Genomic DNA, 24,797 nt, shown 5'->3' on the forward strand with positions numbered 1-24,797 from the left:
GGCTGTGGCTGCAATGCACAGATGCAAGATGCAAACTAAAGCTGCAGGGACTGCTTTCATCCAGCCCCTGCCACTGCCACCCTAACCTTCTTCCAACAGCTACTAGCTACAGTTCTGCTCCAATATGAACCAAGAGCCCTTGAATTGTTTCTAACTCTTCTTAAACTGGAATCCTCATTTTCTGACTCACTTTAACAAGTGGAAAACTTTAGCTATTAAGTTTAACCATTAAGCGTGGAGAGAAATTGCTTCCCTCCAGCTACTGTATCTACAATTGCTTTACAAGACCTGCAAAATTAGTATTTAATATTAAAAACCCTAGAGGAGCTTAAAGGAACTGTTATCAGGGGAAGACATGACTGTTGAAACAAACAATTGTATGTGTGCACCAGGCAGATCCAATACATGCTGTGCCCCAGCTCCCCGAGTCCCACAATTAACAGAAAGCAGAGGTGACACACTGTGTGGTGTATTAAAGTCCACACAAACCATCTCACTCATCAGCTGTTGGGGAGAAAACCAGCTTTGGCCCCAAAGCTCATGGCAAGGCAGATGATGCATTTTTCCCCAGCACATCTCACACTCCTCACTGCATATAACAGGCTCTAAAACACAGCTGCCTTCTTTCTGGAATACTCTTTATGGACTTGTAACTTTATGGCTTGGTCTCAGCCTAACTTTGTTATAAACTGCCCTTTTCAACCTCTCCAGTAACACAAACCATACCATTTAATGTACATATTTTTAATGGGCACAGAGAATGCACAGCAGATCCTTCCAGTCATGAATTCCTTCTCTGCACACCCCACTATGGGTAACCCTGCTCCCTGCCCAGCTAATCCCAGCACCCATTAGGCACATGCTGTTTATCCACTCCTCAAGGGCCCCACAGTCACAGTTTGCTCTGCTGGAGGAAAGGATTTGTCAAGCAACAACCAAACCACTGCAGCAGCACCATTAATCACAGCTTAAAGTCATTGGTGTCCCTTCACTTATTACACTTCACTTATTAATTTTATCTGGAGCTGGAGTTAGATATTTCACATTTCACAAATAGCAAAATTAGCAACACTGAGTTGGCAATTTCAAGAAACATTGGAGCATGTGAGGTAACACATTAAACCCTCAGATAAACATCAGATAATGCCAGTATTTTGTTAAGTTCCCAGAGCCCAAGGCAGACCCTGTGAATGGAGGCCAGGTGGAATTTAGATTAGCAAACTCAAACTGTATTTCCTAAAACTTGAGCATGGGCTGATCCACACACATCTTCAGTTACCTGATTTATCTCTATGTTTAAACATTTCAGCTGCAAGCCTAAAATATTTATGGAGCTACACTCACTACTTTTTTATGTGTTTATATTGAGAAGGGTGTCAAGCCAGTATATTTGATTAGTTTGGTGTGACAGCTGAAGAGGCAATATATCAATTGTGCAGTTAACAAATTATAAAACCTGACTTCTGGAACTTGTATCTTGTGAATAAAGTAGATGTTGAATTCAGATTTACTAAAATGTGATAAATACAGCTTTACACAAAAGAATGTTAGATTCATATATCTAACAATGCTTTCAGATTAAGAACCTCACCAACAGTATTTAAAAACCTCTCAGCTTTGTATAGACAAGGTCTATGTCCTAACTGATGCACTTTTACAAGAGAAAAACTTCTGGCTTAACCAAAATCCAGTTCAACACCATCCTACAGCATATTGTCCAAAACTAGATGACCCCTAAAGTCAGTATTCAATTGGAACTCATTTCTACTTGTAAACCCTGACGAGGCTGCTTTTATGAGGAAGATGTCCACAAAAATAATCCATAAACCTGGTAAAACTCTTCATACATAGTTGAGTGAAGCTACTCACATCTTTTTCTGCTCCTGAGTATTCAATGGTCATTTCTAGCTAGTGGCCAACATAAGTGGAATCTCTGGGTTACATTAAAGATTTCTTCTGAGCAGGGTTGTAAGTCTGTGGTAATTTAAAGTCTTTTGAAATCAAAAAACTATTTTTCCCCCAGATTTGATCTCTTCTATTTCCCACTAAAATTACTTTACACTGTCCTTTATTAAGGAAATACCAGGAGCCAGCTGTACAAAGATTGGATTTTATGAACAAAGGTACAAGAGACCATAATAAAAAAGAACACATTCCTGTAGAGGTGGTAATTTAGGGCTTGCAAAGCTTCACTCCTAGAAATGCAAACTGTATACTCACTTTGGATGCCTGATGTCTGGAAGGGAACGATTCAGAGAAATTTTATCACTCACAAAGATATTAAAGCCATTTTCCCTGTATGCCTGGTCCACTCGCTCTGCATCAGTCATTGGGTAAGGTTTTCCCTGTTCTCCATTTCCTGTGGATAGACAGAAAGTAAATACAGATCATTGCTGCTAATTAGTGCTTAACGGGCCAGAAACTAATCCATATAGCAGAAAAAAAGATCATCTTATAGTCCTTTGAACATTACTTTATGAGTTTTGTGCTCTGTGTCATTTAGCACCAGGTCAACCACGTCAATTTAACAATTTTATCTGATAAGCAGTTTTGCTACAAACCACTCAGCTGTGCAAATCCAAGGTAAAAGTCTTCCTCCTAACACCAGAAACAGATGAAGGGTTTTGGCAATGCTGTGGAAGACCTACAGAATGCCTTTTGTTTCACAGTGGGAAGAATCCATGTGGTTTGAATATCTCAGCACTGTTGGAATTCTCAGCACAGATGGATTTGTGCTCCTGCACTGAGGGGCAGAGCCCTTGCAAACACATCAGTGTAAAGCTGTGGCATTCAAAATAGGCCTTATTTGCAATGCAAGACAAACCCCAGATTATGGAATGGACTTGCATGAATGTTACAGAACATTCTTCTTATTCTTCCTTTCTCGATTTCCCATTTTTGGGAGAGGGGGCTAGGTTTTTTAAAAATCAATTTTCCACCTGTCATAAAACCACCAAGATTTAAGTGTTACATTTGCACCTCAAAATAGTTATTGTGGAGTTGAGGAAAAAGGAATTTAATTGGGATTAACACAGTTAAAAGATTAACAGATGAATTGGCTTTAATGCTGCATCACGTCAAGAACATCACCTTGGCCCTAAAGTTGAACATGTTGTTCTACACTCAGCCTACCAAATAAAATCAAAGCTACAATCCATATTAAAACATTTTTATAGCAATCTTACATACCTACACGCTCAGAGTCCCTCCTTATGGCTTCTTTGTTATGCCAGTCCTTTTTCCTTTGTCCATCAGCAAAGTAAAGGTCTTTCTTTTGCCTCACGTATGGTGCCTTTTAAACAAAAAATTGGATATATAATAAATACACAACAAATGAAACCCTTCCTCAGCAGCCTCCCCTTCCTGTAAGAGGAAATTAAACATCTCCCTTAAGGTAAGATCATCACAAGCAAGTGGCTTTTAGCCTGAAAGGGGTGAGGGAGGAAGTGAGTTTTGCTTGTCTCAGAACTTTATCTGTGTCTGTTAAGTGATATTTTTCCAGGCACCATCACATATGCAGAACATTATTTCTTAATCAGAGAATCTATTAAAAACTCCCATTTTCATTTTGAAAACATCCAATACATCTTACAGCCTTTTTGTTAATTAAATAGGATGTAATGGGAGACCTATTGCAGGATCATTATTAATGAGACGCTACCACACCTGAATAAAATCAAAATAAGATTTAAAAGGTCATTTATTAAGACTCTTGCTGCTGAACCCAATTAGAGATTCTATTTCATTATGTTCTTCCCGAAATTCAAGCCACGGGTGCTTTGAAAACAAGTGAGCAAATGAAGATCCCCAGTAATCCAACATCTCCAGCTCACCTCTGACTGCACAGGATGGAGACTCACATTTGCTGAAGGAAGAGGAGTCATGAGAGGCACTGCAAAAGCCTTATTGATTCACATCATGCAGGGGAAGGCAAGTGCAGCCCCAGAGCAGCTGAGCTGGTGAAAAACCACACACTCCTGTCATGCAAGGGCTCACCTCGACTCACCAAACATAAATATCAAACTAATTTGCTTAACCTGCCTTGTGGTTTTCCAGCTGTCCCATGAAACACCACGGTTCTCCTGTGGATTCCTGCCTGGTGATAATGCCACCACTTTGAATCATTCCCACTAAACAACCCACACTACAGCACACTGCCATCCTGTAAAATTTTGCCTCTGTTTTACAAGGAACAATTCTTTGCCAGGCCAGCTCACTGACCAGTCTCCTCCTCTGCCAGGAAAAGTCCTGGAAAGCTCTCTCAGGCCAGAGCATCTCCTTGCCAGGAGAGTTTTGCCAACTTTCTGAGCACTAGCCTTCTGCACAAGTATCATAATGGGCACAGGAACAACTGGCAGGTCTGAAATCTCTGTACTTTAGGTCTCTTGTCTCTTGTTTATAGTGTTCTGGACTGAATGCACACACCAGGAGAATCACTGACAATGCCACTGTCCCTCCTGCCATTTCCTGGGATTAAATATGTGAAAATCCCTTCAAAGCAGTTGCTGTGGAAACCCCACCCAGCACTGCAGAGGAGAGCATGGCCAGAGTGTCCAGGGACTGCATCCAGAAGGAAGAACACACAGTGCAACTCTGAACCTCACAACACCCACTGTGCTTGTGGGAGCCCAGCACCCCAAGGCAAACACAAACAAGGCGAGCAGGGAATTGAGGCAACCTGGAGAAAAAGAGGAAAACTCAGACCCACCAGCAAACAGACATCCAATCTGTCTAACAGAGCATTGCTAAATCCCATCTCTTTCTGGGACCTGGGCATCTTAAACTAGAACTGCAGAGGCACCTCCCTTCCCTCTGAACACATCCATGGAAAACACCTGTCCACTGCTGCAGGTACCCATGGGGATGGCTCTGTGTGCTGCTTTTGGCTGGGTAGAGTTAATTTTCTCCACATGATATGGTGTGGGGCTGTGACTTGGCTTTGTGCTGGAAAGTGCTGATAAAACAGGGATGCTTTTGTTGCTGCTGGGCAGGGCTTACCCAGAGTCAAGGCTTTTTTGCTTTGCCCTCAGAGAGGAAGGTGGCAGTGCATGGGAAGTTGGGAGGGGACACAGCCAGGACAGCTGACCCCAGGGACATCCCAGACCATGTGGTGTCACCTTCACATAAAGCTGGGGGAAGAAGGGGGGAAGCAGGGTTTGTTGAGGGATGACATTTATCTTCCCTGCTTTCCTGGGGAAGGCTGAACACCTGCCTGCCCGTGGTAAGTGGGGAATGGATTCCCTGGTTTGTTTTGCTTTGTGGGGTTTTTGCTTTACTTTTTCAACTCTTTATTTCAACCCATGAGTTTTCTCACTTGTAACTCTGCCAGTTCTCATCCCCACCCCACGGCGGGGGTGAGCTGCCAGCTGGGACACAACCACAACACATTCCTTCTGAAACACGCTGAAATGCACATGGGGTGGATCTGGAGCTGTCCTCCACAACAGCCCCCGGGAGAGAGGTTTGAAATACACCCCAAAGGATTCACACCAACGTCTCCAGAACCCTCTGAGGGAGGCCACAGCACTGGGCTGGGTGAGGAGGAGCATCTCTCACCATTACAGAGCTGTCCCACCACAGCAGCAGCCTAAAAGCCATTAAAAAGCTTTGCAGCCATCCCTGCTCAGCGTGCGCAGCCCCAGGCTCCGGGCTGGACTGATCCTTGTGTTTGTGTGCTCAGTGTAGGATAATGTGTACAGGGAAGTAAATCTTCTGCACAGCTTCAAGCCATTCTTCAGAGGGGTCAGCAATGTGCATGTAAACATCCTCAGAGCAAGCAACAACCTAATGCAAGCAATTTAAACCCTGAGATAGAGGGAAAGCAGGCAGCAGCACACCATCCTCCAGGGCTGTTAAAATAAAGAAAAACAAAAACAGAAAAAAAAAAAAAAAATCACAGAGACTGCCACTGCATTACCCACTGCACCAACCAGGCAGATGGACAGTAGAAAGTCAAGCACACAGATTTATTTCTCTCACTCACAGAAAAATTTACACACAAAAGCATCTGTGTGCTAGGTTAAGCTAACCCTGTCAGGGCCACACATGTCAGTAATTTGTACCCTTTTAGCATGAGGGAAAACTATGAAGCACACACATCAGTTATTCAGACCTCTCTGAACTGCAGTGTGGGACTTCAGAGGTGCACAGAGTGAGACTTATTGATCCTGAAGTGCTGGGAACAGGCTCTGCACAGCTCTCACTCTGGAGACTTACAAAGATCAACACTTCTTCATGTTGGCACCGACAAAATGAAATGAGGACTGTGCAGGGTGAGTCATTATCAGCTCCTCTGCCTGCACAGCTCATGATGCTTCTGCCCTGTACAGCTGGCACCAAACTGTCCTATTCACACAGGACAAACACAACATGAACCTCTGCTGGATCAGCATAAACTCCAAGTGGCTTTTAGAATCCTGAAGGGCAGACACAGTTCCAGGTCATGGCAGACATGCTGCATTCTGCAGCTTTTTTTGGTCTTGGGCAGAGAAGTTACCTTCGTTCATCCAACACTGGAGTCCTCCATTACATTTAAGTCAGCTTGGGTAAATGTTAAGAGGTTACAATATTCCTTAGTGTATCCCTTGCAAGCAAACATACAATGCTTACACTGGTTTTGCAGGTCACTGTTAAAACACCATAACTGAAAAGTCTGCTGTGAGTCACTGACAAGTTGTGTCAACAGTGTCTAAACATTAATTTTGAAGTGACTTGCAGTGCTAGAAAAGGAGTATCAGTGTCTTTGCCTCGGTGACCTTGCCAGCCCTCACCATCCACACAGCCCTGGAGGGAAGGTGCAGCTGCAGCAGCCAGATCAGCATCCTCTTTCTGGTTAAAAAACCCACCTTCAACACCAACTTCATTTCAGCAGACCACCAAAAAAAGTCAGTGTGAACTATAAAACATTTGCCTTCCCCTTCCTCGACTGCAGTCATCTCATGCCATCACTCTTAGCAGAGCTGTGTTTAAGGTTGCAGGCACGATGCCACCACGGGCAGAGGGAGGATGTGCACAAATGTCCTCAAAGTCCCCGTCACGGGGAAGATGGGCAGGTTGCTGACACTGATGTGATTTTGGAAGTTCTTTTCATTCTTTCTTGCTTCCCGCCCCACCACCCTCTTTGTAAAAGATGTCTGAGGCTCTAGAAATCCAGACACAGCATACAGGGACCAGAATGTTGCTTTTTTTAGTGGTTTCCTTCAGGGATGCTGCATGGGATTTGACTCAATTATGCAAATTACATAACTTGATGATACTCCTTCAAGAAATGCTCTAGACTGTGATATCAGAGCAATCTGCAAAACACAGCAACTTTCCTAGGACTGATTTTTGCTTTAACTCTTAAACAAGCATCTCATTTATGGGAGTTATGTCATACATGTAATGCTGTATTTCATCTCCATTTACACTCTCATCCTAATTTCTCATCAACTCTAACTGCATAGCAGGAGGTAGAACATTTTTGTCCAAACCCTCCACCACATCCCCTCTTATGTGCATTTTATCTGTGGAATGCAGTGACCATTGTTTGAACATTGGAGCTGTCAATTCTGAATGGTCAGGGTAAATTCACATTATGGATGTGGATTTCTATCCCTATAAAAGAGGTCAGCAATTTTCACTTCACTTCTGTGTCAGTTTCCCATTTTGCAAAAATATTGCTGTTTTTTTAAATAGTCAATTGTAAACATCATGTAAAAAGCAGATTTTAAAGCGTGAAGGTTTCATTATGATCATCTAGTCAGGCTATATAAGTGCACCAACAATTGAATTCCATCCAGTCACTCCTCCAACAAGCCCATAAGTTCTGTTTCAGCTCAAGCACATTTTCCTTCCCTTAAGAACTGAAAGTTGTTTACCACTAAGGAGTGATTACTTCTCCAGCAATATCTTAAACTGTTCTCCTGCCTGTTTCCAGCTTTCATTTTTTAAAAACTGAAAATGAACTAAAGTAGAACGGCATATTAAGCAATACATTGAAAACGGATTTAGACAGATTGCTGTAAATAAGCCCCTTCTGTTGTCTACCACACTGTTACTTAACACGCAGCCAAAGCAATTGATCAGCGTTCAAACGCCAAATGCACAAAAACAGAATTTTAATTTTTTGTTTAATCACTATTTAGTGCGCCTGGCTGCAGCCAAAATAAAAAAAGAAAAGAAGTGTGGATCGAGACATGAGCCAAGAGTTTTCTACACATGAGGAAAAGAGATTTGCTGAAGCATTTCTGTTAACCATAATGCTGTACAGATCTCAAACCCTCTTCCAACATTTGTTTTGCTGATTTATTATTTTCTTTCAGACCAAAGAGCTATAATCAGACCCATGATTTTTGGGGACAGTGTCAAACAGGGCATCTGCTCCAGACCTCTTCATTTATCCCAGCACCTCAGCAAGTCTGTCTTGCACTTATATCCTCCAAGAAGATGTAGAAGATGCCAAAATAATTCAAGAAAAATAAGAGGGAAAGGGAAAACAGCAAATAAGAGCCATTCCTCTATTTATTAAAGGAACTTGCAGCCTGAGGTGAACTCGGTGGAGCACTCAACAGCACACACCTGGGAACAACCCAGTTGTCACATTCTGTGACATGGCAGAGCAGAAAGAGAAAACATGTACAGACAGATTCTTTCCATTCTTCCAAAACCTGCAGTACCTGAGGTGTTTCAGGAAGCAAAATGAGAGGGAAGCCAGATCCAGGAGGAATCCTCCCTCTCACTGCAGCAAACTCAGGTTTTCATGATCATGGGGCCATCCATGCCAAATGTAAGTAACCCTTTAATAAATAAACAGATAGCAAGTGTTATTGCACCATGAAGAAAGTAAATTCTCTTTTTGGTTTGTCAGAGCTCCATCAGCAAGTGTTGAACAACAAACTGGTACAGCACTCACAGCACAGACTCCATCCTTTTTACTGGCAGGAAAACAGCTGAGACTTTCAGATGAGCTAATGAAAAATAAAAATATCACCAACATCAGCTGGAGGCTGCTCCTGGGTCAGGAAGCTGAGCATAACCTCAGTCAATCACAGCTCCTCATTTACTGGAACAGGAGGCAGCACACTACTGGAAAAAAAAAGGCTGCTAAAAGCCCGTTGTGTGATCTACCCAAGTGTTTTCAAAAGGTTAATTTTTGAAACTATTTCAGTCCATAAAAAATTTAAAAGGTACATTAACATAATTCATACCTTCAACATTTCAGGAACTATTATAAGGCAACACAGGACTAAATGGTACCCCATCATGCAGAATTTTTAAGTGCTTTCAAAGACAAAAAAGCCAAGTTCATCTTCACAGCTTGTTGGGACTCACATCCAAGCAACAGGTTTGAACCAGACTTGAATTTTTCCTGCAGAATGCTATACCTTGGCCATCGTTTTCTTTCCCACCTGTAACATCAGTAATACTGAAATTCATATTTCTGCTTTGCTTTTGAGGAGGCCAAGCTTTGGAACATGGAAATATCCTGATTCCTTCAGCAGTAGAGCCCCAGATCACTGTGGGCACTCCTGGATCAGTCCTTACCCCATGTCAGAGAATGAAACCACAGCTGGACCAGAACCAGCTGAAGGGATCAGTGCAGAAAGGCACAAAGCAGAGCCTTTTGTGCAGGGACATTTGGGAGTTGTAGAGCTATTAAAGAATACATTCCTTGCAGAACACCAGCTCCTCAGTGGATGGGACAGCCTGCTGCTTTCAGCTGACTCTGCTTTTTAATGCAGTAAGTTTTTTTGGATCAAGTGCTAGAACAGTACTTGTTTGAAATTAAACTCCCCCCTCCCTTTAAATTCCTTCAGTTAACAAGTTTTATTCAACATCAACTGCTGAAAATCCCTTAAAAAAATTCATCTTGCAAAAAGTCCTGGATCATCAGTGGATTAAAGTCTGCAGACATCAGCTGAGGACAGTGACACAACATCCAGCTTAGTCATCCATCTCTGCCAAACACCTCACACTTTGTTCTTTGCTTACCTTTAGATATAATATTATAGTTTTGTGATGTCTGCTGTTCTGAACTCACTGTTTGACTAATTCAGCCCAGGCCTGCAGAGGCACAGCACCTTCTAAGGTCAGCACGGAGCACCAAGCAGCATTCCCCTTGCTGAATTTAAGCACATCTTGTATAGCACAGCAGTTTCAGTCTCAGACTTTGCTTTCAGCTGTCAAAACCCCAGCTGGCCTAGTTTTAGAATTCATTTGCCCACAACAGCTTTTTTCATCTTTTCTGCTCACCAGAACGTTTACAGCCCTTTCCATCTACAGAACTGCTCCACCTCCCACTCTGAGCCTGTCTCAGGAATCTGCTGAACACTGTGGAATAAGCTCCTGCAGGCATTTAGCTGGGCTAAACCACCTTGTTTTCCCCACAAGCAATAGGGACATTTCTTTCACCTTGCTGTAAGATACAGCAACACCCTATAAAATTCCCAAAGAGTATCTCATGCCCTGGCTAGCCTCTGGTTGATGGAGACAATCCCCTCCTCACCTTGCCTGAGGTACAACAGCAGGAGGGGCTCGGACAACAAACACACAAAATGAAAATGCAGACAAAAGTAACCTCTCAACTGCCATTCCAAATAAGATCAGAGCTCCCACCCCTCCACCTTCCCTTTCTGCTGGAAACATAAAACTAGATGAGCTCTCCCAAGGAACCAGGGCACATTTAGTGTTTTATCACAAGTCCAAGAGCTGGTTTTGGACTGCAACTCCTGGCAGAAGCTTCGGGCATAAAATCCAGAGAGAAGCACTTTGCACAGAATCTAGTGCTAGCTGGAGCTGTCTTAAACACAGCCTTACGTTCACAGAAGGAGGGAGCAAGCTGGTGTGGAGATCAGTTTGAGAAGTGACCACTGGAAGCAGAACGTGGCACATGTCTGCAGATACCCACATTTAACTCAGCTGAACAGCCCACAAGGTGTAGTGGCTTCCAACAAGGGCAAACTCTGGAGCACTGTTTCTGAAATCTGACTTTCCAGTAAGACTTACAGATTATGCTGCATATGCAAAAATAGGCAAATAATCATTATTAAGATTTAGTAAAAATGCAGGACAGAAAACCTATTAATTCCATCATTTTGGTGAATTCCCTGTACTCGAGCTATAAACTCCAGATCAGATTAGAGGAATGTTAAGCCAATCAAGGACTGCTCAGATGAACACAACTTCCAAATATTTTATACACGAGCATAGAAGCACACTGTGTATAATATTAGCAGGAATCTCATAAAAAATACATCAAAATGAGCATCCAGAATACCCTTAACACAAATACTACACAGAGGTGAAATTCCCAGCACTCAACCAATACAAGATGACAAGTCAGGTGGTGCTGCACATAGGTGGACCTGACAAATGTGTGACTGCAAATTTGACTTGTTCAGTTTACAGGAAAAAATATACAGCATTTATAACTCTTTGAATGATAAAACGTGGTAAATTGCGCCTTGCATTCAGTAGAATCCACCTGATTGTGTCCTTGGGAAACCCTGCTATAAGTCCTGGTATAAACTGGCACAATTGGTATGAAAACAGAAATCAAATTATTAAAAAAAAAAGAAAAAGAAAAAAAAAGAAGATAAGGGTGCTTATGCTCCAGTAATCTTTGAATCAAGGACAGGACAAAATTTAGCTGCTAGACATTCAAAAGAGCTCTAAGTACTTTCCACAGAGAGGGACATTTCAAGAGAAAAACACTTAAATTTTGGGCACTTACCAATGTGCAAAGTATACTACCAGGACAGTCTGCACTTTGTGATAAAGGCACAAGCGAGACTGCACTAGAACATGTTTTCTGAGGTAAGATGAGCGAGGCAGTTTGAAAGCTTGCCAACAGTTATAGTTCATAATAGTAAACAGAAACGCTCAGGATTTTGCCCAAAAAAGCAGGCAGAGCACCATAAGGCATCCATAAGCCTGAGAGAGCTGCTGCAGTCTGCAACAGCTGACAGTGTAGATCAGATATTTACCTTTCCTCATGGAAAATGGGCTGCTGCCAAACTTACACAAACAAAATTCAAGGGCACGTTATGGAAGGTTTGATGCCTGGTGAGGGGCAAAGATTTGTCAGCAAGCACAGTACACTGGCTTCAGAAAGGTTAATACTGCTCTTCTGAAATCTCCAAAAAGGTAAAAAAAAAGACCCAATGTTCAGCGCTATGGAAAAATATATTCAAGCCATACAAAACCTACGTGACAGATATGACTCAAAAACTGGAATAGGAACTGTAGCTGCCACGTTGTTGTGTGCCAGGTACTGAGAATGTGTTTTATGTCAGCACAGTGCTTCCCACAGCAAGCTGCATATCATGCTTAGAAACTGTTTCTTCCCTGAATTTTGAAAGCTACTAGGAAAAAAAAAAAATCTGTATTTTAGGTTTTTCCGTTGAGCCTTGACCCATCATTAGGAGTTACACATAAAATTAATGAAGTATCTCTAGCCAGATATTTGAGAGGAGGCACAATCTGACTGTGGAAGAGTCAGACCCAAAACCAGAGGATGGCAGAACATCCATGAACAGCATCCACCAACACAGGAACGATCCCCAGACCTGCTCTGCCAGCTCACCTCGCTCAGCAGAGCACGACTGCAGCTTAACCCTAAACTGTCCCTGGAAATGCAGGCAGCTGGCACAATAAATACTCAGCCAAAAGGATTTTAGGGAGAACTTAAGGCATCAAGAGGCCTACGGATATTTTCAGAGTGAACTCCTCCCCCATTTATCTCTAGGAACAATTAGCCTGCCTACATAACCACATATCTTGAACCAAATAGTTCCTGCTAATGCCAATAAAGCAAAAAGAACCACAAACATTTTTCTGTTTGATTCTCCACTCTTCAGGCAGTACCTTCAGAGCTGACACTGCTCACTTGCCTTGCAGACATGGGGAAATCAACAACCACTTTGACAGCTTTAGTTCAGGGAAAAAAAAAATCTTTTTTTTCAATAAACTTTTTACTATTACTTCAGGTGGTGCTCCAAAACAGGTTTGCTGCCTGATTCCCACCAACAGCATCACTCTCAGCACAGCTTTTTCTTAGCAGCAATGCAGCAAAACCACAATTTTCTGGCTTTCATCAACAGAATACTCCTATTTCCCTTTTAGCTATTTAAAGATTTTAAAGTGAATCCCTTACCACCTTCCTGGCAAACTTGATGCTTCTTGACAGTGTTATGTTAAATGTTAAACTGAAAACATCAGCACTGAAAAGAAACATTAAACAGGGCTCTTCTTCCCAAGGAGTTATTTAACTGTTGCTCACTCAGCAAATGCACAAAATTCCCAAATTCTCAAAAATCAGAGTTATTGCACAAAAATCCCAAATTCAGTCATCAACCTCTTCTAGGAGACCAGGTCACCACTGATGGGTGGCAAAAATGATGGAGGGAACACACATATCACACAATTCTGGACTAAAAAACCCACCAGGAACCACTCAGGGTAGGTTATCACATGGACAAGTGCTCAGCACCTTAAAAATAACTTGCATTTAGAGAAATGTTCAGGGGCCTCTCGGCAGTTAAAAGCTGAGGTGCCAAGCACACGTACCCAGCGAGGGAGAGCGTCTGGCACCCTCTCCCCAGGGAAAGCTGGCAGAGCTCCCTGCAGCACTCCTGTTCTGGGCACCATGTGTGCATCATCTCCTCACACTTCCCGAGTTTCATACTCCTCTCCCAAGCAAGCTGCTCACGAGGCTTCACTCCATCCCTTTCAAACACTGCAGGGAATTGGGAATATCACAAATCTTTATGCCAGCCCAAGACTGAACTGTCCACGTCTGCACCCTGGGGCGAGGTGAAGCTGAGCCAAGGCCAGGAAAGGATCAAGTCCCTTCTAGAGATGCCCTCCAGTAGTGACCACTGAGCCTGGTTTGGGTGGAAAAACAAATTAATTTGGTCTGGGAAGAAGCTGGTTGACAGTGTTAGGCTGCCTGTGGAAGGCAGATAGTATTTCCAATAACTGAAAGATGCTGAACACTTCTGGGGAATTGAGGAAGAGCAGGGCTGGGGATGCAGACACCAAAACATTGTATATGTCTAAAAGGTGACAAATCACTTTTGGATGTCATCTTAAAAGTGACAAACTGCTGCTAACTACAGCAGTGTCAGGATTAAAAGGGAAGAAACAAGCAGACCAGGCAGACAGGAGAGAAAAGAGAGGTGTCACTCAGTCTTTAAAACTGACCATGCTGAGTCTTGTTATTGTTAATATCCAAACTGGAATTCACTTAAATCTAATCAAAACTTACACATTCTGATGCAAACATTCAGGTCATGTGTCAAAACAATCTTTGCCAGGATCTTTCTAGACCCTGTAAAATTATCTATCGATTTCAATACTGGAATGGAAAACAGGCTTGTTAAATCTGCTGATGTCGCTAACTGGAGAATGGGATTAAAATTCAAAAGCAGTCCTGGCCGCAGAAAAAAGCATCAAAAATTTAGGATACAATTCAAAGGGTAAAGAAGACATCAGCTGCACAAATGTGAGACTTCAATGATTTTTTTAATGCAGCTGTTCAGCAGCTGTTCTATCATCATGACTGTATGGAACTCTGTCCTGCTGTTTGAAAAAAGCTAATTTCATCCTGAGATATTTACAAAAACATCACACGCAGAAAAATGCAAAATAATGGATGCTGATGAGGGCAGAGATGACTGGGCAGAAAAGGAAAGGCACGCATTACAAATAGCCCTCACACTTTTCCACACAGCTGCAAAGAAAAGGCCAAGACATGAAATTAGAAGTACCACACATGGAATTATGGAAGAGAGAGAAATTAATATATTCCATCCTGGGCCAAGAGGCAATTCGACTTTGAGGAGGTTCATTTCACCACAAGGATCTTAAAGGAGCTCTTTCCCTTGAGAATACACTGAATTCCTGAAATTTTACATGTCCACTTCCTGGATAGAGTTATAGCAGCAAATATCCTCATAAGCACCCTTTAGGCATCACATTAAAATATACCACAATATTTTCTATTTTCCTAGATCTATTCTAGCTCCTATAGCACAGCAGAACTGAATTCCAGAGAAGCTGAATTATTTAGAGCATTTACTGTCCTTCAGGGTCATTACAAGAGCATAGAAGTTAGCCCTATGATAAAATATAAATTTTCTTCTCTACGGCATAGTCTGACCTCGCTGTAATGAAGCTCCATGGGACTGAGAAAAATTGCTATACAGCAGGACATTCTCTGAAATACAGTTTTTGTAGCTTCTCATACCAGAATAAAGAAGCACCCAATTTGACTAGAATGTGTTATATCTGGTATTTTTATGAGTCTTGCTCCATATTGAAAGAATAATGCTAAAGCATTGACAAAAAGGGGGAAAAATCAATAAAGAAATAAAATGCATGATTATACATGAGATGCAGCAAAGAATGACAGCTACAAACCCCTCAGATTTGCTTAGGTGTTTGTTCTACCAAGTCTCATTAAACAGGAAAAAAGAATTAAGTTCCCACTGCTGGGACTGTTTCAGAGAGGGCAGGCTATTAGCAGGTCGTGTTACAGAGGGCCTGACTAATTCATTGTGTGTTCATCTCTCTGGAGTCCTCTGAAAATTTATGGTGTAACACCTCATGGCAAAAACAGCACTGGCAAAACAATGCGGGCTGCTCAGCTCACATAGGGAGCTCCACTTCAGCTCTTTGGAGGAACTCTGAAGGTGAATGTCTGTTCAGCCTTGTACAGAGCAGCATAAACTGTTTTAAAGCCTCCTTTTAATGGGGACAGGGAGTGAGACACAACTTGTATCCTAGATTTTGTGTGTTCCCTGGACTCAAGGACAGTTGTTCTGGGAGTATTCAGGCAGTGCTCAGATGTTCCTTTTAAGAGCCACATTCATTGGCTTTCAGCACAGACAAGGATAACTCTGCTGAAAGGGGTTATGGTTAATGCTGCTCTGCACAATGTGAAGGAAGGAAGAAGGGCCACTGCCCTCTGGAGAATGATGTCCTACAGAAAAGCAATGGGAAGATCATGGGTGTAACACACAGCATTTTAAAGACATTTTCAGAACAGCCTTTGTGACACTGGCAATTTTTTCCCTCCCTGAAGCAGCACAGATGTCTTGAAAATGGAGCCCTGCAAGCCTTAAGCAATTCCAACTGTGGTGTGCAGAGAGGAGAGGCTCCCTCTGCTCTGACGTTTGTCTGCACTCACAGTTAACCTCAGTCAGACTTCCTCAATTCTGTGACGTGGTGAGCTGCAATCAAACTGAACTGCTTTAACAAAAACTTCATCTCCTTCAAGCTCTGTGGTTTTTAAATGCTCTGCCAGACTTGCACATCTGTTGAGTGAGGAAGTGACCTTGGAGGAGAGCAAGGAGGCTGAAGAAGCTGCTGGGAACAAAGAGATGCAATTACTGATGATGAACTGGTCTTATTACCATAGAAGACTGAAGTTCAAGTCTTGATCTGTGTCATCAGTGAAGAATCAATCTGGTTAATTTTGCCAATAGCCATTCTTCGGAAACCATTTTTCATTACTGCCCAAGAAAGAGCTCTGACCTGAGGAGTGAGAGCATTAACCAGAGCATTTTGGGGCAGCCAACACTGCCTGAGAGCTGCTGCCCTTCAGACCCATCTCCTGACCACAGAAAGCTTCCACAGAGATCCCTTTTGCTTGTGACAACAGCCTGTTTCACACACACTTCATGCAGAGAATCTTAAAAACCCTGCCAATGCTGGAATACTATTAAATATTAATTTAAGACTGAGATAATGGGCATGGGCTTCATTCCTCTCTTCTTGCAAGTCAAAAAATAGTTTTCCATTCAAGAATGATTTTGAAGAAACTATACTACATATACACATGTAGCAACACAGCCTATCATAAGTTTTTATCAAAAGTGACAAGCTTATGGCATGAATATTACAATGTCTTAAAACCTTTCAGCACAAAAGAACAACTAAAAAGTCCTGAATGACTTTGCTCAGGAGATGGACATCATGTGTGCTCCAGCTGACCTTACTAATGATCATTCAAGCTTCAAATCTGCTACTAAAGTCTCCGTTGTAAGCAATTATTTGCTTCTGTGCAAAAATGTTCATTTCATGCTCTGTAAACACATCTCCTTGTGAAAAACCAGCCTGCCCATAAAGATTGCTTCTGACAGCCTGCTGACCATGTCCTGCAGTAAGTGCCTGGAGCATCTCTTGGAGGCAGAAACATCTGTTCTCCCCTCCCAGAGAGGAGAACATGTTTACAGGTGAGCCATGTACAGTGACCTTGACAAAAGGCAGCTGGAGAGTGCTGGCACTTAAGTAAGAGTAACTTGACACTGTAAAATTGAAGACAGAAGCTTTCAAGTAGCTGTAATAATTTGTCATAGCATTTAATCAACTAACCTCTTGTGGAAAACATCCCCTGTGCAGTGCTGCTCTCAGGGTACGGATTCATGGATGAGACAGGCTGTGGTAAGAAAGATGGCTTTAAGTGAAGGTGGGACTGCAGCAGTACAGGTGCTCGTCAAGCTTCAGGGGAAAAAAGCACCACACTGGTTACCAAAACTAGCACTAGTCAGCAGGCAGATTATTTAGCCCAAACCACAGGCAGCCACACCTAATCCTGTGAGCAGTCTCTCCCCATGAGATCATGAAACCTGATGCTAAATGGCAAGTGTTTTGCCCAGGAACATTACTCTGAATCCCAAATTCATTACATAACAGTGCCAGTTTTGGGTGTCAGCACATGCAAGATCACTAGGAGACAAGCTACATATTTTAAGGTAATATAAAAAAGAAATAAAAAATTAAAAGAAAAGCAACTGCCTTCCCAAAACACAAGTGAAATGTTAGATGTGGAAGTTGCTACCTTTCATAGAAAGGCAAGAGAATCATAAATATGCCAGACATTTAATGCATGGAAACAAGTCAACTTTGAATAATTTTATGCTATTAAGAGATGCACACTGAATATGGACCCAGATCACTTCATAATTCATATCTAACACATACTAAAAGTCAGCCTTGGCATTTCACAGCAAGATGCCAACCAGAGTGGTCTTCAGACGCATCTAAATTCACTCCACCACGCAGACAGAGCAAGGAAACACTTTCACCCCTCCTCAGTATCTACCTCAGAGAGAAGTGCCACTTCTCTCTCAGTATTTCTTCACAGATGACTTCAACCAGACCTACTTTCCCATGCCTCATGTTACAAAACACTCCAGAGGCCACACATAAAGTGAACTAGTCTTTTTTATTTCCAAGAACAGCTTCTGAAACTTGAAGTAAGCAAAGAGACATCGAGATTTAAGTGTCTACATGATGCTTCCAGATTGGGAAATATTTATGTATTTCCATAAATTTACCACTGTGCAAAGAGGCAAGACAAGTTCACCATCCCAAAAAGCCTAAGCCAGAGCAGTTGACTATTATGAATTATAAAAGCAAAAAGCTCAGATAAATGTCTATGTTTCAGTAATCCCATTTAGGACAGCTGCTCAGAAGAGCCTAAATAGGACTGGATTTTCACAAATTACATTAACAGGAGGGAGGACCATAACATTACTGTAATGATGAGATGTCAATCTTGCCAAAAAGTAAAAAGAAAGATTAATGCAATTCAGTGGAATTAGTGTCCAATTTGCATAACAAAACAAAATTCAAGCCTGCTCTGTACTTTCAAGTAAAGCTAATCTTAGATTGATAAATCCTGACACTTTTGTCCATGGTCTGAAGTAAATCCTTGCAAATGCCTTGAAGGGGTGAGACCAACAGACTTTTCACTCTACAAAGCTGAGCAAAACCAGTTTGCTGAATTACACTGCTGTTCTACACTCATCATCTTCGGAAGCAGAGCTCAGTTTAAAGGCTTTTTTCTTGTCTCAAATCCAGCTTTTCTCATCGATCTGGCTGCAGTAAGTCCCCATCCAGGGCCGTACCAGCACAGTGGAGGGGAAAGCAAACTGGAAGATGGGGGCAAGATCATCAAATTGCCTCTATTACTGAGACAAGCCTGTCAAAGTCCTCCTTAACAGGCCCTGGATACTGGACACTTATTTTTCAGGCAGCTGAGCACATTCAGGCAATTAATTTACTGTTCTTCCTGCTATCTCTACCCACATCAAAAAAGCAAAACTCTTTCAGACTTCCTTATACAGGAACATGTATAGTCTCCACCTCCCTCTAACTTTTAGGCTTATCAAACCAAAGAGGTTAAAAACCTTTTCAAGCAGAAAGTTGTTTCTGTCAAATGAGAAGGGAAACCTCAGTGCCAGCCTTAAAGGAATCAATAAATAATTATTAGTAGGTGAGAAATTCCACACTTTTGTCTGCTTAGTACACCTATTTTAACATCTCTAAACAGTTGAATCTAATTAGTTGCTGCAATTTAAGCCACCTTCCCTATATGGAACTCTAAACAGGCACTTGCTTTAGTTTCTAGAACTGCATCAAGCCTGTGTTAACATTTTTAATCTCAGTGACAGTCAAAGAAGAGCCTGATTAAACAACAACTCCACAGTAACAGTGTTCTCTTTAATCTTCTTTGCAAGCTTCAGAAAGACCTTTGCATTAAAAAAACCCAACAAAACAAACAAACAACAACAAAAAAACCCAAAACAAAACAAAAAAAAAAACAAACCAAAAACACAACCCAACCCAAAAAACAAACCCAAAACACCAAAACCAGCCCAATGCTCATGTAGTTATAAAAGCTTTCATCACTTAATCCTCTATCCTCTGTAGAACCCTCCTGACTGTCTGGAACTCCTGCAGCAGCTCTCACTGCAGTAAGCTGAACATTTCCTCCAAGAGGGGGAAAGTCTGAAGAAACTACAGTACATGATGAGTGACATGGGAAAATCAAATACTTTAACCTCCAAAATACCTTTAAATGCATTTTTTCAGAAGCAAGTTATTTCAAACAAGCCAAGATATTCCACTCAGACCACAGAGAGGAGAAACCACCCCAAATTCCTTCAAGTTAAATGGAAGCCAACTTTCTGCTAGATTCCATCAAAGGTAGGATCATTTTCTTTTCCTTAAGAAGATGCAAGCCAAAGTTCATAGCTTCTATGGATTTCAGAGTATTCAGATCAATCTTCTGAGAGCTGCACAAAAATACTGTGTGCTTTTGACTGATGTTTCAGAAAATGAACTGTGGGTTGTCTTTTAATCTGGAATGTGAGAGATTCAGGCTCCACACGCAGTGGAGAAAAAGGACCTCTCAGCATAATTATGTTGAGACAGCTGCAGCTGAGGGGCACATACTAGCTTTGAGATTCTTTTTCTGATGGAGTTGTGGCATGACACCAGAGCAAGCTCAAGAGATGGTGGAAATATCCTGGGTGATTGGAGGAAGAAACTTCTTTGTGGCTCAGGTGAGCAACCACTAAGAAAATATTCATATTATGAACATCAACCTTTAATGTATAAACTTTCTTAGTAATGATTTGTAAGCCAAGGAAAAATGTCCAACTCAACACATGCAACTAGTAGCTCTGGACTCTGAACTCAGTGCAAGTTCTCCTCCTTGCCAAGGATTTTATACATACATTCTGTGATTTTCCAGAGGCACCACACAACTGGCAAGTATCAAACCAAACCTCTGTCTGAATGTTTCATTTGTTATAGCATGTTGATACAAAGACCCATTTTATGCTCCTGTACAAACAGAATCAGACATGAAAACTTCTCCTTTTTGCCAGGCACCAGACAGAGCCTTTGTTCAGCTGCACAAGAATTCAGTGTAACCAGTTCATACTTAAAAAACCAGCGTGCAGCAGCCAATGTTCACCATCCCAGAGCATGGAGAGATTTGCTGGGGGGATTATATCTAAGCAGTTTTAAACACTAATGTGAAATAGCAAAATCCAAATCATTAGACCTGCATTTGCTGGGCTCTGCTCCCACCCAGGGCACGGTGCCATGTCCCTCCCAGCAAAGCATGCAGGTCCCTGCTCCAGCACTTACCCATTGATGCTTCCAGCCCTAATCTGCTCTTGGAATTGCTCCCCAGTGCCAGGCAGACTCCAGGGATTCCAGTGAGCACAAGCTGGCTTATATTTAAACCAGACCAAAGCTGGAGCAAGGCTCTTTAGGGGGTAACACAGACAGGCAAGGAGATTCCCTTTGGTCACCCTGTGTGGTACAAACTAAATGCATCATTAACCTTTTATACACATAATAAGTACATACCATGTTCAGAAATACCTTTTTACCAAAACGGCTCTCCTACACAAAAAAAGAAAAAGTTATTGATAACACTTCAGCGATCCCCATTTTCCTTTAAAACTCCACAAAGATTTTTGGCAAGACTTCCAACAAAATTTCAAGGACCACCATTACCTGGTGAACTGCTAACATATGAACAAGCCCTATCAGATGTAGTGCCTATTTAGCATATCCCTGCCAGAAGAGGTATTTCTACTGCCCAGTTTTCAGCCTTCAGTCACTGAGCCTGTCCCCTCAGGACACCTCCTTCCCCCCCTGTTGGCCTGAGAACTCTGAGAGCTGCATATGGAATCACATGGTAATGAGGTGTCTACAGCAAAGCACAGATATTTTCCCACTCTCTCCCAGGGTATGGAAAAATGAATGTGGATGGTTTATGCAGCGATGAATCAAGCTGTCTGAATTTTGCAAGTCAAGGACATCATATGCAATTCCCATGTCAATATTCATATGGTCCCTTTTCCCCCAGAAAGCCACACATCTGATACAGAAGCAACATTTTGTATCCCATATATATGTGAAAATGTCCTTCTGGGTGATTCAAAGGATTCAAAGCTATGCAGAAAAGACAAAAAGCACAAAAAAACTTTAGTTAAAACTATTTAATCTTGAACAGAGTAAGTGAAATATCACAAGTTTTCATAAGAGGGCCATTCTCAGCTCACTGATGCACAAAACACATTTCCATATGCTTTAATAAATACTTCCTTTTTTTTTTTTTGCCTTAATGCTGAATAGCTGTACACCTGTTAAAAATTCCAGGTCAGCATTTAGTTATATGTTAAGGTACCTTTCCAAGTGTCCACCTTCTAGTATTAGCAGTAGAGAGCCAGTAAATAACACCATGCAAAACCATCTGTGGCAATATTTGTTCCAGTCTCCATGTGTGTCTTGACTAACATCTGTGCCTGTCTCACAAAAGAATGTTTTCAGCTAGCAAATCCCCCTGAGAAAGGCAGAAAGTAAATTTTCTTGATTCAGACACTGAACATTTAATTCCTAAAACTTTATTTTCAACATTTCCTCAGCATACAGTGTATGTAATATTTAGAGCTGCTGGCTTCCAGGAGACATTTGTCAGAGCCCATTTAGAAGCGATAACATCTAAAACATCTGCAGCTGGTTATAATGCATCAGGAAAATAAAGTTGTCTGGCCTTAGCACCGTGCCCGTGTTTAAAGGGGAAAAAAAAATCAAAACCATATGTCTGCTCTTAGTTTGGTCTCAAGTGATCCATATTTCATAAGGTAAGTTACCATTAATTTTTAAACTCCTATGAATTGAATTCTACTAATTGGACTTCTTGGGTTTTTATAAAAATGCTTTAAAAAACAACCCCTTAAAATTCCCCAAATCCAGCTGGTTTTGATTGTACCAGTCAAACATCCATAATCTTTCTGGTAAGAGGAGTAAGCTCCAGAAGTTATCATAAAAGTGCCATGGCTAAAATACCTCCTTTGGCTTCTCCCCCAGAAATAAGTTTCCTGCAATTGTTTTATTCAGCTTATCGCCATTATGGGTGCACAAAATGACATCCCTTCCCAAGTAATTTACATTGTGGGTTTTAAATTTAAACTTCATCTCAAATAAACTGCTTCAAAAGAAGTACATGAGAGCAGGGATTTTAAATCAGTCAGGAACTCAGTGTTGACCCAGGTCTTCCATTCCCTCTGAATGAAAGCCATTCAAACAAGGTGATAGGATTTTCCTGCTGCCAAGGTTCTTGAGCTGCTGCTCCCATGGCCCTAAACAGGCACTCCTGAATGTAAAGGTTAAAGCCAGCTTAAACAACTTGTGCTACAGATAGGCAAAAATGTTCAATTTAAATAGCAAATGTTCAGCACAATTTTGTGGCCTCGACATCACTAAGGACACTCCACCAGCCAGATACAGACCAAGAGCACTGGGAGAGTGATGTACTGCAAATGGAAAATCCTCAAAACATACAACTTGTGCTCCAGATTGCAGTGAGGTGGTCGAAAAACTATGTGAACCTTCCCCAAAAACTCCATCTTCCCAATAATTGTTGTTTTGTGGGTCAGAGAGCACCAACTGTTCACACAGCCATGATGCTGCCTTGTCTTTTAAATGCAAGCAGCTCTAAACTTCATTTTGCCTCTGCTGCCCTGAAGAAAGCACCTCTCACAAACCAGGCACATCTGCAAAACACTCTGAAAACCAGAGCAGGAACAGAGGAGCAAGGCTTGTGCTAAAAACCTGACCTCTCCGGGCAAGATGTTTTACAAAGGAATTATCTGGCACAATGATAGAAGAGGCTGAGCACAACATATTTGAGTTCATACCTCCTGTGAAACTTAAGGGAGATAAACAGCCCTGTCAAACTTTGTTATCTTAGGAAAAGAAACATTTTCTCAGTGCCACGGATTAATGCACTCACTGCCTAGACTCTGATCTCAGTGCAAAGTTTGTAAGAGCTGCCTCCCATCCCTCTTTCAGAACACAAAAGACATTTAAGATTTGTCTTCTGCTCCCACGTGCTCCACAGATGCAGTTTCCCAGTAATGCTTTTGCTGACTGACCCCTCAGCAGGCTTTCTCATTACTTCACAGTAATTGCACAGCAAACATGGACACAGTCATCCATTCCCACTGCTGAACGTTTAATAAGGAAAGATAATTGCACAGCTTTTGGTACACTAGGAGACTGCAGAGCAAACAGAAAACAATTAACATTTCACTTATTGTAAAAGATTTTTGGGATGATGTACATGACAACAGTGCTCTCACATTTGCTTTCAGGCCAAGTTCTAACCTGAAATGCTCTTCCAAATTCCAGTCAGAACTGGAACATCAACTTTATCAGCTCTTTCACAGCTGCTCATGGGTCCTGGCAAAAGCAACATTGACTGACAAGGTTCTCATTCATTTTTTTTTTAACCTTTTGCAACTTCACAGAGCTGAGCAGCAAAATGCCAAAGCCAACTGCAAGCTCAGGAAGGCACCTGTGCACTGACTTTATCTGGGAACCAGCAGTCAAGGTTTCCCAACACTGGCTGAGTCAAGGGGACACTGGTTATCATCTTCCTGCAGAAGTTAACTACACTAGCCAGGAAGAGGTGACAACTCCACTAAAGCTCTTCCAAAATAATCTATGCACAACTTGGATTTGCAAAGGAAGCAGAACCAGAGCTCTCTTACAAACATGTATTTTAATACTTCACTTTACTGCTACAGAAATCCATTTCCCTCTAATGCACAGCCTTTTCAGTTTGATACACAGAATATTTCTGGTTGCAGTGTGTCTTTAAAACACTAAAAGCCTGATTAAAACCCAGAACAACAGCACTCAATCCATGTCAGTGCGTACATCCAAAGTCAGGACAGGGTTTGGCTTTGAGGCTGTAACTGCTATTTTGGGGGCAGAGAACCAGCTCTTCTCACAGATAATGGCAGGGACAGACCCAGAACAGCTTCTCTGTGTTTGGCACCGTCACCTTCAGATCACCTCAGCAGCACACTGAAGGCTTGCAGCACCACAGCTGAGGGAACAAACTTGCCACACAGTGCAATTTTTCTGTATGATACAAAATCTATCATCTATGATCACCCAGTCTTTTAGAAGCAGACACAGGTTCTGCAAAACAAAAC

The 24,797-nt window shown here is 41.9% G+C and overlaps 1 protein-coding gene across 2 annotated transcripts in view; it reads right to left on the reverse strand.

Moving 5' to 3' along the window:
* GALNT10 (polypeptide N-acetylgalactosaminyltransferase 10) overlaps nucleotides 1-24,797 on the reverse strand; it is an 87,297-nt gene that overhangs the window by 46,177 nt on the left and 16,323 nt on the right. Inside the window, exons 1-3 of one of the 2 annotated variants that reach the window (XM_064388125.1) lie at nucleotides 3,834-3,899; nucleotides 3,190-3,292; nucleotides 2,221-2,359 (exon numbers count right to left, since the gene is read on the reverse strand). In XM_064388125.1, the coding sequence (XP_064244195.1) occupies nucleotides 2,221-2,359; nucleotides 3,190-3,292; nucleotides 3,834-3,884 (293 nt within the window). In that variant the 5' untranslated portion in view covers nucleotides 3,885-3,899. Of the gene's footprint in view, nucleotides 1-2,220; nucleotides 2,360-3,189; nucleotides 3,293-3,833; nucleotides 3,900-24,797 lie in introns of those variants that run through there. The other variant, XM_064388124.1, reaches the window with a different exon arrangement.

The sequence above is a fragment of the Passer domesticus genome, chromosome 13, assembly GCF_036417665.1.
Source record: "Passer domesticus isolate bPasDom1 chromosome 13, bPasDom1.hap1, whole genome shotgun sequence".
In the NCBI taxonomy this organism is placed as follows: domain Eukaryota; kingdom Metazoa; phylum Chordata; class Aves; order Passeriformes; family Passeridae; genus Passer; species Passer domesticus.